The sequence below is a fragment of the Hibiscus syriacus genome, unplaced genomic scaffold (genome assembly GCF_006381635.1).
Source record: "Hibiscus syriacus cultivar Baekdansim isolate YM2019G1 unplaced genomic scaffold, ASM638163v2 tig00111105_pilon, whole genome shotgun sequence".
Lineage (NCBI taxonomy): Eukaryota > Viridiplantae > Streptophyta > Magnoliopsida > Malvales > Malvaceae > Hibiscus > Hibiscus syriacus.
The window spans coordinates 1,098,286-1,115,476 of record NW_024062987.1 but is presented as its reverse complement, the minus strand read 5'-3'; the positions used below and the strand labels follow the sequence as shown (position 1 = coordinate 1,115,476).

Sequence of the window (17,191 nt, the reverse complement as noted above, 5' to 3'; positions counted from 1 at the left end):
ATTCAACAATTCCTTTTAAAAATAAATCACAATCTTTCAATATCCATTGGTGGCATTTTCTTTTTTAATGGGAAGAAAAGTAAAGGGAAAGGAATTTAAAAAGAGAGGGAGAAAGAGAAAATCTCAGCAGCTGGACGGTAACATGCATGAATAAAGTAGTTTTCTACAAAAGCAGACACTAAAATTATGAATGCACAAAGTAAGCAAAGTTGTCGTCATAAAAATAAATTCCAAATTGATTTTTTTTTTATGTCAAACTTCTTTCCTGGATGGAGCCTCGTATAAAATAAATAATTAAAATAATGAGACACTCAAAGAAAAAAGAGTCTATAGATTGATGATGCTCCATGTCTTCCATCACCTTCCTTGTCAAGTTTCAGAAGCCTTATCTTTGAAAAATGAAGGGTCTTGTTCCTGGGTTCTTGATTCTACTTTTAATGGCGGTAGCTATGGCAGAAACCCAGAATCTGAAAACAAAAACGTACCCATTTGGGCCATTTGACAGTTCTTATTACGATAGTTTTGCGGTTATAAAGCCGGCTACAATCAGCAACGACGCCCTTCAAATCACCCCTGATTCCGTCGGTAACTTCAGCCTCAACGACAGGTCCGGCAGAATCTTCTTCAATCAAACATTCAAGCTCTGGGATGGAGATTCCAAAAACAATGCAGTTCGCAAGGTAGCTTCATTTAATACATCTTTTCTTATCAATGTTTTTCGAGTGAATAACTCAGTTCCCGGGGAAGGTGTGACTTTCCTGATTGCCTCCGACACCGCCCTGCCTCCCGGCAGTTCAGGAAAGTATCTGGGACTGACGAACTCGTCCACCGATGGTCTTTCCTCAAACAGCCTTGTTGCCATCGAGCTTGATACTTTTAAACAGGATTTTGATCCGGACGACAACCATATTGGTCTAAACATCAATAGTGTTCGCTCTAAAAAAACCGTGTCTTTGTCAGATTTCGGCATCCAAATCGCTCCCAATGGCACCAAGTTTTACGTGGTATGGATCGAATATAATGGCCAAAACAAGTCGATACAAGTTTTCATGACCGAGCAGGAGCAGGTTTCATCCCCAACGCCTTCCAAACCCGCCAAGCCAGTTCTCAGCTCTGATCTTGATCTCAGCAGCATTGTCAACCAGAACACATATTTTGGTTTTTCAGGATCAACAGGCAGCCATGTTCAGCTCAACTGTGTTCTCAGATGGAACTTGAGTATCGAAATACTTCCGGGTGAAAGCAAAGGTTGGAATTCGATCAAGATTGGGATTGGAGTTGGAGTACCAGTAGTGGTTCTTTTCCTGCTGGCAATCGGAGGGTTAACTTGTTATTGGTACGGGAAATGGAAGGCCAGATCTGATCCTAACATACTGGGAGCACTCAAGAGTCTTCCGGGTACTCCCAGGGAATTCAAGTTTAGGGATCTGAAAAAGGCCACCAATAACTTTGATGATAAGCACAAGCTCGGTCAAGGCGGATTCGGGGTTGTCTATAAAGGGTTGCTGCCGAAGGAGAACCTCGAGATCGCCGTGAAGAAATTCTCCGGTGACATTAAGGGCAAAGATGATTTCTTGGCTGAACTTACCATCATCAACCGGTTGCGCCACAAGCATCTTGTCCCCTTGCTAGGTAACCTATATTTCCATCCCCTTGTCTCCATTTTCAAGATTTAGTCAAGTTAGGCCATTTATAAAACTTGACATGATAATTAGCCGTTGCTTTTCTTCTTCCTCTGTCCCTCTTTGTTAAAATACTAATTATTTCCAAACATGAGAAACTTATGTTCGTTGGAAAAACATTGTCATTCGTATTCTCCAATGAAACATCACATGGTAACGTGCAAGAGTTAGGCAGGTGCAGTTTTAAGAATCCGAAGACAAGTGATATATATAGTTTATTGCAATTTTAAACGAACTTGCAGGATGGTGTCACAAGAATGGTATGCTGCTATTAGTATACGATTACATGCCGAACGGGAGCTTGGACGCTCATATATTTTGTGGCCCGGAGAAGACGACACTTAATTGGAATTTAAGGTACAAAATCGTGTCGGGAGTGGCATCGGCTCTGCACTATCTTCACAACGAATACGACCAAAAAGTGGTGCACCGGGATCTTAAGGCTAGCAACATCATGCTGGATTCCTACTTCAACGCCCGGTTAGGAGATTTCGGGCTGGCTCGAGCCATAGAAAACGAGAAAACATCTTATGCAGAGCTCGAAGGTGTGCCGGGCACCATGGGGTACATTGCCCCCGAGTGTTTCCACACCGCAAAGGCCACCAGGGAGTCCGATGTTTACGGATTCGGTGCTGTTTTGCTAGAAGTGGTGTGCGGGCAACGTCCGTGGACTAAAATAGGCGAATTCCTGCTTTTGGTGGATTGGGTTTGGTGGCTGCATAGAGAAGGGAGGATACTGGAGGCAGTGGATGTGCGGCTAGGCAGTGACTATGTAGTTGAAGAAGCTGAGAAATTGTTGTTACTCGGTCTTGCATGTTCGCATCCTATTGCAAGTGAAAGGCCTAAAACGCAGGCAATCCTTCAGATTCTATCAGGGTCCATGGCTGTGCCCCATGTCCCACCTTTCAAACCGGCATTCATCTGGGCTTCAACCCCGGGACCGGACAGTTTCAGCATCACCTCTAGCTTCACTAACACCGCCGACATCACTCCGGTATCGTCGGGATGGAGTCCACATTATTTTAGCAGGGATGTGCAAGGTGAATTCAACGATGGAAGCGCTCTCATGTGAAAACTAATAGATGGCCTTACATTCTACATTTTTACTTTATCATGGAAGTGGAAAGGTCCTCTTTTACTGTTTTAAACCTCTTTTTTACTTTTCTTTTACTGCTTTGCTGATTTATCTGTTGGGGAAAGGGATTGTTAAATGTACATTTTTGCATTAGGTATTATGTAATTTTTGTCCAGTGCAGTTTTTCAAAGAATTTTTATTATTTTAGGTTAAATCTGGATTGAAATTTTAGGGACAATCGTAACATATATTGTCGAGAAACTACATTGAGCCGACAATTGTAGAGATGACAAATGTTCTATTACATCATCAATTTTCAAAGAGTTGAAAGTTGTTAGAAATGTTGTTTAATTTACGGCAAAGAGAGATCCAATTACTCGTAATATTTTCAATATAAATACTTGAAAATTTTGGTTTAATAGTATTAAAATTACTTGTTAATATCCTTTTGAGAAACGATCTCATTAAGAGTTGTCGAGTTTATCGTTTCACTGGAAAATAATATTATATGATGAAGAGTATGATAATATTTTGTTAAAAATAGGAGATGAACTGTGGTGGTGGTGCAGGCTAATGGATACAATACACAATGTGCAAGTTGGATGGAATCTCATCCAACATACCAAATCCTTGTCCTGATGAGGCGACAAAAACAGCAGGATCCATCATAAATCCAAGGTTGGCGAATGTCTTTATCCAACTCCCCCATGTGCATGCTCTCCGTAAATCAAGCAGTTTCTTAGCAGGGGCAAACCTAACCCAAAGGGAAGAACTAGAAGCTTCCATCTCTTTCGGACCTCCTTCCTCTTGTTGACATTTTTAAAAAACAGCTGTTTCATCAAACCCTAAACTCATGAATTCAGATCGATCCAATTTTACACGCAAAACCCTAACCTGTAATAAGCCAACTCCCATGGACCCAGTAACTACAATTGGGGCTCCAGCTCGAGCCTGGCCCAAACCAGTTCTCCACTGGGTCAACAGTGAGGCCCAGGCCTGGCAGCTGATTGGACGGCTTCTTCAGCACCCATTGTAGTGACCGAAACGACCACGGCCGCCACATGTGCCGCAACTTTCATTTTTTTCAATCGAGTCCCTTAAATTATTAATTAATAATCAATGAGTTATTTTTGATGTTGAGGACAATTAATTTAAGAGTTGTGTTGTAATTAGGATTACGCGTCTTCATTAAAACGACTAACAGTTCATATTTAATACCAGTAATACCAAACTCATTAGACTATGGTTAATACCTTCTAAATTATGAAGTGTTCCATGATTCGTAAATATGATGCATTCGTTTTCTTATATGACAACATGATATGACATTCAAATGATAGGTGCATGACATTTTTATACTCTATTATAAAAGTGTAAGAATACCCAAGTAAATTAAAATGTTAATGATTTTACTTTAATAGCTGTCATTTTTTTCTTAAGTTTACCTCTAACTCCTAAACAAAATTATGTACTTCAACTCTGTCACGAGCTTACTGTTAATGATTCTGCGTCATGTGATCGAGCTTTTCAAGAGGAATGCGTCTTGACCCAACTACTCTTTCCAAGTTATAGAGGCGCTTGGCCTAATCCTATTGGTGGCATTTGGATTGAATCATGACAAAATCAATGATGATCTGCATTCCCTAATTAATATTCCTGTTATCTTAATTAATTATTATGATGATAAACTTAAGGGTAAACTATATCATTAGTCACTAATCTATTATTGTCTTTTCATTGGATCACTGAATTAATTATCTTTACAAAATCATCACTAACATTATGTTTTTTTCTATTTTAGTATCATGTCGTTAAAAATTAAGGGTGATATTGATATATATTTTTGACTTTTTTTAATTTCTCGTGTCATTCTATTTCTCTTCATTAGCGTCCCACGTGTTATTTTTTAAAATAATTATGAGGCGATGATATTAGAGTTTAGGACTTTTTTTATCTAAATAAAATAAATTATTGATGAGGAGAAAGAGAATAATGTTAAAAATGAAAAAAAATCATGTCAACGTCTCTATTAAAGTTTTAACGTTTGATAATCCAAATAAAAAATGTAACATTAGTGATAATTTTGTTTAAAAAGAATAATTTTCTGACTAAAATTAAAAAAGTACTAAATTAATGACTAATGATGTAGTTTAACCAAAATCAATTACCTAAAGGTTCTCTGATTCTCATCCAGATTCATAGATAATGCAGCTAAACTTAACCATCAGAGGGTGGACAAAACAGTAAACAAAAATGCGAAAACATATACTTATGTTTAAGCGGACATGAAACTATAAAATCGAGAAAGTCAAATCAACCAAAAGAAATCAAGCCGGCGGCATCACCGATCTGATTATATTTTTAATTTAGGATCGGATGGTTGGTCCATGCATGTGAACCATTCATGGTGCAATATTTACTATGATTTTATTTCATATTTAAATTGTTGAAACTTGACACCCCCACACACTCATGGAAGGAATCCCATCAAGTGTTTGATAGTTCAAACTTGCAAAATTTGGAAATTTAATAAATACCTCAACTGAGTATTATAATCAAACATTATATTTGTTCATCAATTTCCAAATATGAACCGAAGTTTTGATTTCTATGAACTATTTAATATTTTTTTTAATTTATTCGAACCAATTTAATTAAAAATATATCTAAGTTATAATGAATTTAAATTAATAAAGGGGTCGGTTCAAAATAATAATAATAATAAAGGGATGGATCCTCATCTTGAGCGAACTTGCAATGATGGGAATAGTATCGTAAAATTGAGAGTTAAGCATGCTTCCTTTCTTTTAAACAGTTTATATATCCTTAAAATAAGAAGGAATTAAAGGTACATTTTAATGTTTCTCATTTTACGTTGACGTATAACGGATTGCAATGTTCCACCCCGCCCTACAAAATGTTATTGGCGTCAACGACTATATTCTCAGTAAATTAATTTTTCATTTAGTAAACAGTGATTAAGTGATTATAAGATAACACTCATTTACTATCTTAATCAATTGATAATGAATGCATACATATCATGTATATGCAGTTGATCTAATTTGGGACTTTTAAAGATAATAATATCCTATTTTATTACCTAAGGTCACTCAATGAATTCACTTTCGGTAAATTAATTTAAATTTAAATAAACATATGCCTTGAGTTGTATAAGCAAATTTAGATTAGCCATTCGTGCAATATTCAAAGGTACAGGAACCCAATCATACACTTCGTTGTTCAAATTAATCGGTAACGAATCAATCATTAAGTACGCAGTAATGTGAACAATAAGATGTGGTACTTAATTAGGTAGCTTGAAATATGAACGAAAAATGTAGCTACCGATAAACATTCTCATGCAAAACGTTAAAATAGAAACGTCCAAAACTAGTCTATTTATTGAATGAAAAAGCCTTAAAATAGAAGAGCATATGGCATGTTCTCCAACAGTGTATAATACTGTCGGATGTTTCCTATATAAAAATATCGTACACGTATATGTAAAGTCTCCATGTACATACAAGGGATTAAAATAAATGCAGGATTCGGGGCCTTTGTCCCCTTTGCTTGTTATTTAAGTAGGGAGAGATGACTTGAATTAAATTTTAAATTCTAAAAGTCAATGATTTTAAGATTTAGGCGTTATGAAGTGTGTTGGTAGGAGAAGTCGGGTTGTTATCGGGTTTCATTTTTTCCATTTGAATAGAGTCGTAATAAGTAGATTTATAAGTTAGAGAATATGATCATGGGGTTGTCACCAATCGTAAATGGTGATTTATATATTGAGTTACTGACTTTTAGTATTGATGTCAGATCTAAAGTCGTGATAATTATCCATGGATAGACAAGACAAACACATATGTTATCAAATAATGAGTTTAGTTCTTGCAAATTACGTGAATTTTACCAATGAAAATATTAAGAGATTATATTTGATCTGAAGCTATGTGAATCGTTCAATAAACAAAAGAGTGATAACAAATGCATAGGCCAAGAGATTGAAATCGAGGATATAGAACTCTTTTGATAAATAAAGAATAATAACGGGGATACAATTAATGAAAAAGATTTGAAGGAGATGAGAATAAGTAAACATGGCAAGGATGGTAAAATATTGAGCCTAAACCACATTATGACATGATATTAATAGGTCAAGTCATATAGATAGGAAAAGTGAATGGGCATAGCCGTCGCGTTAAACTTGGATTCATCCTTATCCTGGTTTCAAAGGTTATCCTTCCCCCTGCATTTCATGATGTCCCCACCCACTATTTCAGCTTAATAAAGTGCGATTGCCATTTCAAAGTTTGTTTGGCAAAATCAATTCAATTACCACCCGCACCCCCTTCTCTTTTGTCTCCTACAAGCGCAGTCACAATTGAGTTTTCACACCTTAATCTCCCAAAAAAGTCTATCATCAAATCTTAAACAAATTCGGAATCTTTTCTGAAATTTCTCCAATTCACACCACTGTTTAATTTGAACCCTTCCAAACAGTAGCACACTACAAATTTCCCAAATCAAAACCACTTCTTTTACGCCATCAAGGAGAATGGGGAACAGCATAGGAGGAAGAAAGAAGGCGAAGGTGATGAAAATCGATGGCGAAACTATCAAGTTAAAGACACCAATTCGAGCTTGGGACGTAGTGAAGGATTACCCAGGCCATGTTTTGTTGGAATCGGAGGCCGTCAAGCATTACGGGATTCGTGCTAAGCCACTAGAGCCACAACAGGATTTGAAGCCTAAGAAAATCTACTTCCTGGTGGAGCTGCCGAGGTTTCCACAAGAAGACAAAGCACCCAGGAGAGTCCGTTCGGGAGGGATTCATATGAGCGCTAAAGATAGATTAGAGTGCCTGATGTTGTCGAGAAGAACGGTCTCCGACGTGTCCATGGTTCGAGCATCGTCGAGCCTAGGGGCTGATGGGGTCGGACCTGCAGGGTCCGGGGGATTGATGACCGTCAAAATGAGGCTGCCCAAGTCTCAAATGGCCAAGTTGGTGGAAGAGAGCAGAGATGGCGTCGAGGTGGCCGATAAGATCCTCGATCTTTATATTGAAAAACTCGGCGATGGTGCCGATAATCAAATCCACCGTGAAGCAGCGCCGTGGAAGTCCGGCCTTGGTAGCATTGGAGAAAACTTTAAGGCCAAACGTGAGGTATGGTCTCTTTTTTCCTACCTTTTTTTTAATGTTCTATAATTTACTTCAATCAATATCAAACAAAGAGAATCCTGGAAATTAGGTGAACTTACTGTAAAAATAAAGGAATTCACATGTTAAGTAAAGCTAACAACTGAATTTCAAATGCTTTTTTTGGGCCTACATGTTAATTTGTAATAAATGGAGTGATTAATTGCTAAAATGGCTGTTTAAAATAGATAAAATGGTTTGGTGAGTGATGCAAAGGTTGTTTTGGTAGCTAGCCAAGAAGATGGGTCAACTTCAGAGATCTGCAATACATGAACTCACCAATCGGATAGTCTCACTTTACCAAAATCTACAATATTCTTCTCAATTTAGGTATCAATTGAATAATTAGTGAAGTTGATCTTATACCCCTTTTTCCCCTTCTTCACAAATCTATCACTCATAAGTCATGAACACATGTTTTCATCACCCTCTTGGCCTGCGCTCTTAAAATTTCTTTGAAATGCCTAAATAACCCTTTTTTTAGCTATTTCAAATTAATGAAATTGCTTAAGACGTATTTATATTAATGTCTTTATAACCGAAGCTGAAAAATAGTTAATTTTAGTGTTAAAACTTTTACTTTGAATCGAGTCAATCTGAATGAAACTTTACTTGTTCATGATTTATCTCGAATAAGCATGACTTGTAAATATGTAGTCCTGATAATTGGTCCTTCAAATTGCTATGATTTGTGATTATGGTTCTATTGAGTTTTTATTTAACATTTAATTTTTTTAGAGCTATTAATTTATATGATAAGATCAAATGTTAGGTCTCTTGAATAACATTTAGGATTTAAATATTTATCAAATGATTAGGAACCTTTAGAACATATGTCCAGATTAATTAGAAAATATTACCATTATAAATGAACTAAATTGATTAAAAATGTCGTTTTTACAATGAATGTGGTATTTATAGAGAAAATAGCCTAACCATTTAAAACCATATATAATCTTGAAGGTTATTTTTTCCCTCTCATAAACGTAAGTTAAGGTGTTAGAAAATTTCCTCCTTGTTTGAATTTTAATTTCACGTTGACATTATTTATGAGAAAGTTAATTTAATTTGAAAGTCAAAATAAAAATGTCAAACGAAAAGAGTAATTAATCTTTTTCTCATTTTCAAAGTTTAATATTATATGATTAATCTAAGGTAAGTATAATGTAGTATTTGTTCAAAAATAACTCTCAATCATTTGACATTTAACATTCACGCCTCTGACATTTCTGGCACTTAAACCTGAGACTTCAAGGAATAACAATAGTTTCTTTACCATCGAGACCACTTGTTTCTTGTTATATTTTAATATATTCAATAGTTGTTAAAGGATAAAAAAATAGATAGTTAAAGGTCATCAATTCTAGATATGAACCGTGTTCTATGGTCCCTTTATTAATCATATAGTTTCTTTACCTCTGACATTTACAGAGGCGTTACTCAAACTCGAAACCTCTAAAGACAACAACTATCCCTTTAAGTATTAAGATAACTTGATTCATGCCTCTTAATCATATAATTATACATATGAGATAAGTGTCTAAACATATTAAACTTAAAATTTAAATTTAAATATGATTTATATGCTTTGATATAATATGTGAATTAAACCTATCAAAACTCAAAATTTGTGAAGGAATTTATTTAGTTTTTAAATACTTGAGATGACTACAAGTTAGTATCTATCCATATAATATCTTAGCTATTGATAACACATACATTTTGTTGATGTAACTACTCGAACTCAATACCTCTAAGGAAAATAACACTTCCTTTATCCATTGAGGTTGATTGATGAGTTAATTTATTTATAATCTATCTCTAACTTGCAATATATATAAAAAATGAGTTAGGGAAACCTTTGAATTGAATAAAATATTTTTCATTAGATTTTTTAGTTAATATTTTTTAGTTTTATAATAACAAAAAAATTGTTCCTAACAAACAATTTAAAATATTTTATACATAAATAGTTTAAATTATGTTGAAATGTAATTCTAGACGAATATAGAATATAATTCAATGTTTTATTGGTCAAATTTTAGCACCCAAAGTTTTGAAGAATATTTCGTCTTTGCACCATAACATGTGTACATTTTTTTCTTGGTTAAACATATAGAAATATTCGAAGGTTACTTAAATCTAATTAAATGGTTTATATATATTTTTTAATATAAATTATTTCTATGATTTGGAATGAACAGAGGCGAGTGAGCTTTATTCAACGAGGAGAGGGTGAAATTGGTTTGGCAGATCAGTTGTAGCAAGTCGGCATCAGCCCCCTGACTAGTTTTCTTTTAAATAATTTATTTAATTTTGAATAGAGACTTATTGTAAATATTGAAATATACGAATGCACTGCAGTGGTGTGTTAAATTAACCCAGTATTCAACTGCCTTACTTTTTTGGAATATGAAAACCATTGGATGCTACCAATACCATAATGGTGATGCTGATTAAATTTGCAGGAAAATGAACCCACTTTGGAAAATGAGAAGATAAAGATGAGTTAAAATAGTGGCAAAGTTATCAAATGTGGATGAACTTTAAACAACTTTATTCAATTCAATGGAAAGCAAAGCTGCCCCCCATCTCCTATAACAATTCATAGCAACTTTAGCTGACCTATTTTCCGTGTTCCAAATGCAAAATTGAAGAAAGACCTTGATTGCTTGTACACAAGCAAACTAGAAACACATAATTCCCAGTTTATTCACATCTTTTACCAGTCACCCGAACCACCACATGCGGCCTGGACCGGCATTTTTCACTATATATGCTTATGAAACTTTACGTATTAAACCCCACCAAAACAGTCACAAATCAGTTGGCGTGCAAACCAGAGCTCTTTGCTGTAAATGTCTCAAGCTCTGCTCCATACTGACTTGCACCATCTCTGCCAGCATCTTCTTTGCTTTACTAGACTGCTCGTCCCCATCGATCTGAGAGATTATGTTGCAAACAATGTTCTCTAGTGTGTCCGGTTCGAGCTCCGATCTCGGATATGGACTCTCCCTCAGTAACCTCAAAAGGGTCTTGGCTTTTGTCTGAGATTTTGGTGTTCCTTGCACTGTTAGCTCCAGTACTCCCGGGATCACACCTTCTCTAAGAATCGGTTCCCGGTATTTACATCGGTCGCTCTCGCATATAGTCAGCAGTGCCCCAACGGCATGTTCCCTAGCCTGGACAGTGCCGTTTTCGAGCACCTCGATGACTGCTAATATTCCGCCATCTTCAGCCGCCAAAGCTGTTCTTCCTTCATCGAAACCCACCAAGGATTCTATCACGGAACAGCATTTTTCCGCTGTTTTCGAAGACTTTTTCGAGGCTTTCAGTAAACTAACAATGGCAGGGATGGAACTGCTTTGTTTAATGACGGTAAGATTGTCTGTATGCGTCGAGAGATTGGATAGAGCCATCACAGCATCAACCTTAGCCTGTGTGGTTCCATGTCCAAGGATATGTACAAGCAGAGGAATGGCACCGGATGCGCCGATGATCGGCTTGTTGTTGACAGAAGCAGAGAGAGTGAGCAAAGCTGCTGTTGCAGTGCCCTGTAGGTTTAAGTTATCACTTTGAAGGAATCTAATAACTGCCTCCAATGCACCTGCTTCCACAATGCTCATCTTGTTCCTGCACAATTTGATGCAAATTAATAACATTTTCTCTTCATTCAAACTCAAAACACCAAATTGTGACAATTACAAGATCATAGAAGTTTCAATTGGGTTGCTTCATTTCTAAGGAAGCAAAAGGAATACTTATATTGATAAGAAAAAAAAAATAGACCCTAAAGGTAAACAACAGAAGGATTTAAATTCTCCTCTTTGGAGAGGAGTAGATATATATCTACACCACCAAACAAATCATGATGTCAAAATGATACCTTCAACTAGAAGATAAGAGAGTTTAAAAAAAGAAGAATAACCACACTTTTTAATCAAATGAATAAAGAAAACATATACACCCTTCAACCAAAAACGGAGAGGAAAAGAAGCACCTAATTCTTTGTAAAGGAACAATCCCGCGATGAACAAGAATAATCCCAGAATTGAATCCATCTTCGCTTTAAAGTTTGAACCATAAATGAAAAGAAAGGTAAATAGCGTGATTCATCGATACCACCTTCTCCAATTATTTTATTTATAAAACCTATTTTTATTATTCTTAAGGATTATATTTTATTAAATTGTACGGTCAAAATCATCTGGGGAAAAAAAAGAAAAGAAGAAATCATATTTTGATGCTCTGCTATGCAGCTTTTCTGAATAGCCAATCAGGAAATATATATTTTTATAAATTGTTATTACTCTTTCTCATGTTAAAAAAGAAAATAGAAACATTTAAAGTGAAGAATAATCAACGTGAAAAATCAATCTTTTACGAGCTCCAAATCCCAAGAAAAACTACCCCAAATCATTAAACTAATTGTCGAACGTCCGAATCAAGAAAAACGTAATTTGAAACTGGCGAGTTAGGAAATTTTATTCATAATAAACAAAGTTAATTGTGGAGATTAATAAGTGTGAACGTACTTTTCGTCTTTAACGGCAAGGTTGAGGAGGGCGAGAAGGGCGGACTCGTGGTGGGACTCAGGTGAATCAACTCGGAGCATAGAAACGAGTGGGATGACAGCGTCGGAGAGAAGCCGCCGACACCTCTGGGAAGTTTTGGTGAGACGGCGGATTTCCTTGGCGGCTTGAAGCTTGGAATCGTCGTCGTCGTATTGGATTAACTGCAGGGCCCGAAGGACGGATGAGGATGCTCCACGCGGCGTGACATCCACGTCTGACGAAGAAGGGCTCTGATTTTCAGCTGAGGTGTCCATCGGAAGAAGAAGAAGAAGAGTCGGTGGCTTAATAGAGAAGAAGAGGAAAAAAATCTAAGTGGTAACAGGTAAAGAGAGCAAAATTAAATGGTTGTATTATTTTATTACTTTTTTTGAAAGAGGTGGCGTCAAGCAACAGTTTAAACCACATGCAGCGGCTGAAATATACAAATAAATAGGCCAAAAATTTATTACCCTTGTGTTACACATCTACACTTGTTATCCTATCGGTATAATATACAAAAAGATGTGAGATTAAACATATATATATATATATATATATAATATTTTTTATTTTTATATAAAAAATACATTTATATTATTATTTCATTATTTTTTATTACCTTCCAGTTCCAATGTTTCGTCTTGATTAATCTGTACCGACTCGAGTTGTATTGGCTTTAGTGGATGAGTGAATTTTTTACATACACAACAATTCAAACCTGAGACTTTACTTAAACAATATCCAGTTATATATGTACGAGATCTAATGATTAGAAAAGATCTAGTCATCTAGATGATACATTACTAAATGTTATATATTTTAATTATAAAATTGGTCAAAATCGTATATTATCTAGGATTTTTGGTCACTGAAGTTATTTTCTCTATTTTAAATTATAAGCTTATGTTTCAAATTCTAATTATATCACATTTTATAATTAAATAGACGACATAGATAAATTTATGTTGATATAAAATTGTTCAAAGTAGTCGTTACTAGGTAATTATTGTCACTTGATATGTATGCAAGGATAATTTTTTATTTTCTTATTTCAATTTTTAGTGATAAAGGAGTTGATTGATACAAGAGAAAAGAAATAAACCCAAAAAATAAATATGATATTATTTTAAATATTTTAATAAAATGTTGAATGAACATTATTTCAGTGAATAGGACGCTAATAATATATTTTCACAATCACTTGGATTTGACATGATAATTATCTTAAAATTGAATCCTTTGTATTTAACCCTCTTAACTCTTTTTAGAAATACACTCTAACTATAAAATTAATTGATCCTATTCCTATATATAATGGGGTGAGGAGAGGTAAGGTAGTAGGATGCCCCCAACGGGTTGAGAGCAGCTTTCATGGAAGACCTCCGGCAGTCAAAATTATAAATTGTCTACCGTAGGACTCGATCCTACGACCACAAAGTTAAAAGTCTTGCGCTCTACCAACTGAACTGGACGGAAAATTCTTAGAAATACACTCTAACTAATTTTCATAAATAAAACTCTAATTAATTTTGTTTAAATCTCAAAAATCAATAGTTTTAAATTCAAAATTATCGATCTTTGAGTTAAAGTTTCCTTTATCTGTTTGTTTATTCATAAAAAGAAATTATTTTGATTTCAAATTATTATTTTTGCTGTGCCAATTAAGTTCAAATTCATGAAATGAAGATTTCAAATTTTGAATTTCTCGTCCAGTTCAGTTGGTAGAGCACAAGGCTCTTAACATTGGGGTCGTGAGATCGAGTCTCATGGTAGGCAATTCATAATTTGGAGGTCGCCCACGGAAGCTGCTCCCAAACTGGTGTTGAGGGCAGTCTACTATCCTACCTCCCCTTACTCTATTACATATGAAAAAAAAGGATCAGCTAATTTTTTTTAAGATTTCAAATTTAAATTGATTTAATCATTTTTGTTTCCTATCATTGTCGGCCCAATGACGAAAATATAATAAAGAAGGGGGAAAAAGAAATTAAAAATAAAAAGAAATGGAGGAAATTAAAACACATGTTCCCGAAAACAACTTCATCTTCTGTTAGGGGAGTCTTTAAAAGTCACGTTTTCCAATTTTATTTCCTTTATATTTGGGGACAATTAATTGACACCATTTTCAATGCCTATGAATGTTAATTTTCGAATAGAATAAATGGCTACACAAGTCATTCAATTGCTAGAAAGATAATAAATGAGTAACTTAATTTAAAAAATATATAAACTAATCATTCAAATAATCGATTGTCATCAACGATCATTGAGTCATTAAAATTTTATTAGTCATTAGGAGGCTCAGTTAGGAAGCATTTTTAATGGTTTTCTTATAATTGGGTCAAATTACACAAGTTATCCACTTATCCGTAAGATTACAAACGAGCCATCCAATTATTAGTAAAATTATAAATAGATAATTTAATTTTTAAAAATAAAAAACGAGTCAATCTAATTATGTTGACAGACAATTATAATTCTTAAGCAATTAAAAGTCTTTTTTTTTTTGACAAATGCTTGATCAATGCTGCATGTTTTTCGTTTTCAGAAATCATTTATAAAAATTAGTTTAAATGGAGTCGTCTCTGAAATAATAGACACGGTTATGTTGCCATTGTTTCATAAAATTGATTGTAGGAAGAGTTAACTTGTACTTCAACCAATTATGGCTACCATTTTATTTTAATTCACCTAATCTCTATTTCTATACATAAATTCGTTTGTATACGAACATACTCTATATAACATTTTTAATTCAAACATATTAAACGGTGATCATAAAGAGTATTATTCTTCTTAAAGATTTTAAGTCCGAGTAAATGTGTTATCAGGGTGGATGGGTGTTTGTTGTCAATTATCTATATAAGTTATGAATAAATATTACTTTATAATTACCTCAAACTAATTTAAATTTTTCTACATGTAGTTCTTATCAATGAAGACGTTTAATGAAGACGTTTTTTTTCCTTCAAGAAGGCGACACAAAACATGTTGGAAGTCTCATCATTGTATTTTTGAGCAAATTTTGTTTTTTTTTATTCCAATAATCTTTTAAAATATTCAAACCCAACCTTTCTGTCAATTTTTGATAAATAATGTCAACAAATTATGTCATTATACATAGATTTCATGTGGTATTAATTGAGATCTATTTTTGCCCCCTAAAAAAGCAATTGATAATATAGATGAATTTCTAAGAAGAAATAGAAATATAAAACAATGAATCAAAATAGGGATGAATGCACATATCAAGGATTAAGCCAACACAAACCCCACAGTCACTCTATAGTAATTATGGAGTCTAATGTTCAATATGCACATGAACATAGCAATGAATTAGATTATCTCACATTAAGAAGAAGAATCAGTAAAGTAGATAAATAATTATATTTAACAAAAAATAAAAGTAGATAATATGTGGGAGGGGCCTAATTACCTAAGCTTACCGTAAACGAAGTATCAAAATGATGTATGAAGAGTGTGTTTGAAAATAAAACTCCTTAGCGTTAAAATGATGTGTGATCCACAGAATCATATGAAGAAAAAAAAGTATTGCCCAAGCTGTGCGGCCATAACCCAGCAGACGGGACCGCTTTTCTTTTCCTTTTTTTTTTTGAAATAATTTATTCAGGTGGTGATGGGGGAGATCTCAGATCTACTAAATAATGATTGCATCAATGTGTGGTAGCGTTGGCTACATTCTTTTCTGTGTCTGTAGGTCCTCCCCATTCCCATGTGGAACACAGTTTTGGGTGTTTTTCTTTTCCTTTTCCAATGGCCATCCGGGTTTTCTCGACTACACAATTTCTTAATGTAATTGGGACAAATTTTTTATTGAAGGAAGATGAGGCCGCTGTTGGATTTAACTTCTTCTTGCATAATTCGTTGGGAAATCAGTTGAGGGAGATGTAACTCTCATAATGTAATTACACGAAAGCCAATAAGTTTCTTTAATATCCACATTCAAATGTTTCAGAACTGCCTTTCCATTCCAAATGTTTCAGAACTGCCTTTCCATTACAAATGTTTCTTCATGTAAGGGGGTGTTTGGTACAGGCATCTCACATTATCGGGAAATGGAATGTCATTCCTCCGTTTGTTTGGCAAACATTCTCAACACTCGATAATAAGTAATTTCCAACAGTAATATTTTGGGGTATATTACCGGGAATGTGAATACCCTTTCCCTTATGTATTGTCACATTCCCGGCGTTTTGGACTAAAATGTCTTTTTTTTCAAAAATATCATTCTTTTGTCGTTGAATAAAAAAAATTCTACAAAGGTTAAATTACAAATTTATCCTTAAACTATTTTAGATTTATAAAAAAAAGTCCATAATTAAAATTTTATATGAAGTTTAGGGGTTAAAATAAAATTTTACCCTTTCATTAAACCTATTTATTTTTTCAATTTTGTAAAAAATATATATATAAATTTTATGAATTTAAATTTTTTTAAAGAAAATATATAAATTAATTATAATAATATTATAGTAGAATTCAACTTGTTAAAAAAACAAATATATAATAAGGACAAATTGTTAAAATACACATTCGAATAATCTTTTATTTCTCTAACCAAACATTGTAATAATGCATTCCTGCTAAACCAACCAAACACAAAATACAACATTCACAGTAATCCTATTCCAAATGTAATCTTACATTTCGTGAACCAAAC

The 17,191-nt window shown here is 34.2% G+C and overlaps 3 protein-coding genes across 3 annotated transcripts; 2 read left to right on the top strand and 1 right to left on the bottom strand.

Moving 5' to 3' along the window:
* Positions 1-329: 329 nt before the first annotated feature.
* On the top strand, positions 330-2,902 carry LOC120153859 (probable L-type lectin-domain containing receptor kinase S.5). Its single transcript, XM_039165728.1, has 2 exons — positions 330-1,632; positions 1,925-2,902. The coding sequence occupies exons 1-2, from the start codon at positions 399-401 to the stop codon at positions 2,752-2,754; spliced, it is 2,064 nt and encodes a 687-aa protein (XP_039021659.1). The 5' UTR covers positions 330-398; the 3' UTR covers positions 2,755-2,902.
* Positions 2,903-7,089: 4,187 nt separating this feature from the next.
* Positions 7,090-10,263, top strand: LOC120153940 (uncharacterized protein At1g66480-like). The gene is made up of 2 exons (XM_039165801.1): positions 7,090-7,924; positions 10,162-10,263. The coding sequence occupies exons 1-2, from the start codon at positions 7,316-7,318 to the stop codon at positions 10,219-10,221; spliced, it is 669 nt and encodes a 222-aa protein (XP_039021732.1). The 5' UTR covers positions 7,090-7,315; the 3' UTR covers positions 10,222-10,263.
* Positions 10,264-10,608: 345 nt separating this feature from the next.
* Positions 10,609-12,863, bottom strand: LOC120153653 (U-box domain-containing protein 4-like). The gene is made up of 2 exons (XM_039165562.1): positions 12,493-12,863; positions 10,609-11,590 (listed from the first exon to the last, which is right to left on the bottom strand). Exons 1-2 carry the CDS (start codon positions 12,783-12,785, stop codon positions 10,774-10,776), a joined length of 1,110 nt encoding a protein of 369 aa, XP_039021493.1. The 5' UTR covers positions 12,786-12,863; the 3' UTR covers positions 10,609-10,773.
* Between the last annotated feature and the right edge of the window lie 4,328 nt (positions 12,864-17,191).

Excerpts from the sequence above, each read along its gene's own strand:
- LOC120153859 (XM_039165728.1), top strand. The coding sequence starts at position 399 with ATGAAGGGTCTTGTTCCTGGGTTCTTGATTCTACTTTTAATGGCGGTA. Across the intron at positions 1,633-1,924 it reads GCATCTTGTCCCCTTGCTAG|GATGGTGTCACAAGAATGGT; the intron begins GTAACCTATATT and ends ACGAACTTGCAG.
- LOC120153940 (XM_039165801.1), top strand. The coding sequence starts at position 7,316 with ATGGGGAACAGCATAGGAGGAAGAAAGAAGGCGAAGGTGATGAAAATC. Across the intron at positions 7,925-10,161 it reads ACTTTAAGGCCAAACGTGAG|AGGCGAGTGAGCTTTATTCA; the intron begins GTATGGTCTCTT and ends TGGAATGAACAG.
- LOC120153653 (XM_039165562.1), bottom strand. The coding sequence starts at position 12,785 with ATGGACACCTCAGCTGAAAATCAGAGCCCTTCTTCGTCAGACGTGGAT. Across the intron at positions 11,591-12,492 it reads CTTGCCGTTAAAGACGAAAA|GAACAAGATGAGCATTGTGG; the intron begins GTACGTTCACAC and ends CAAATTGTGCAG.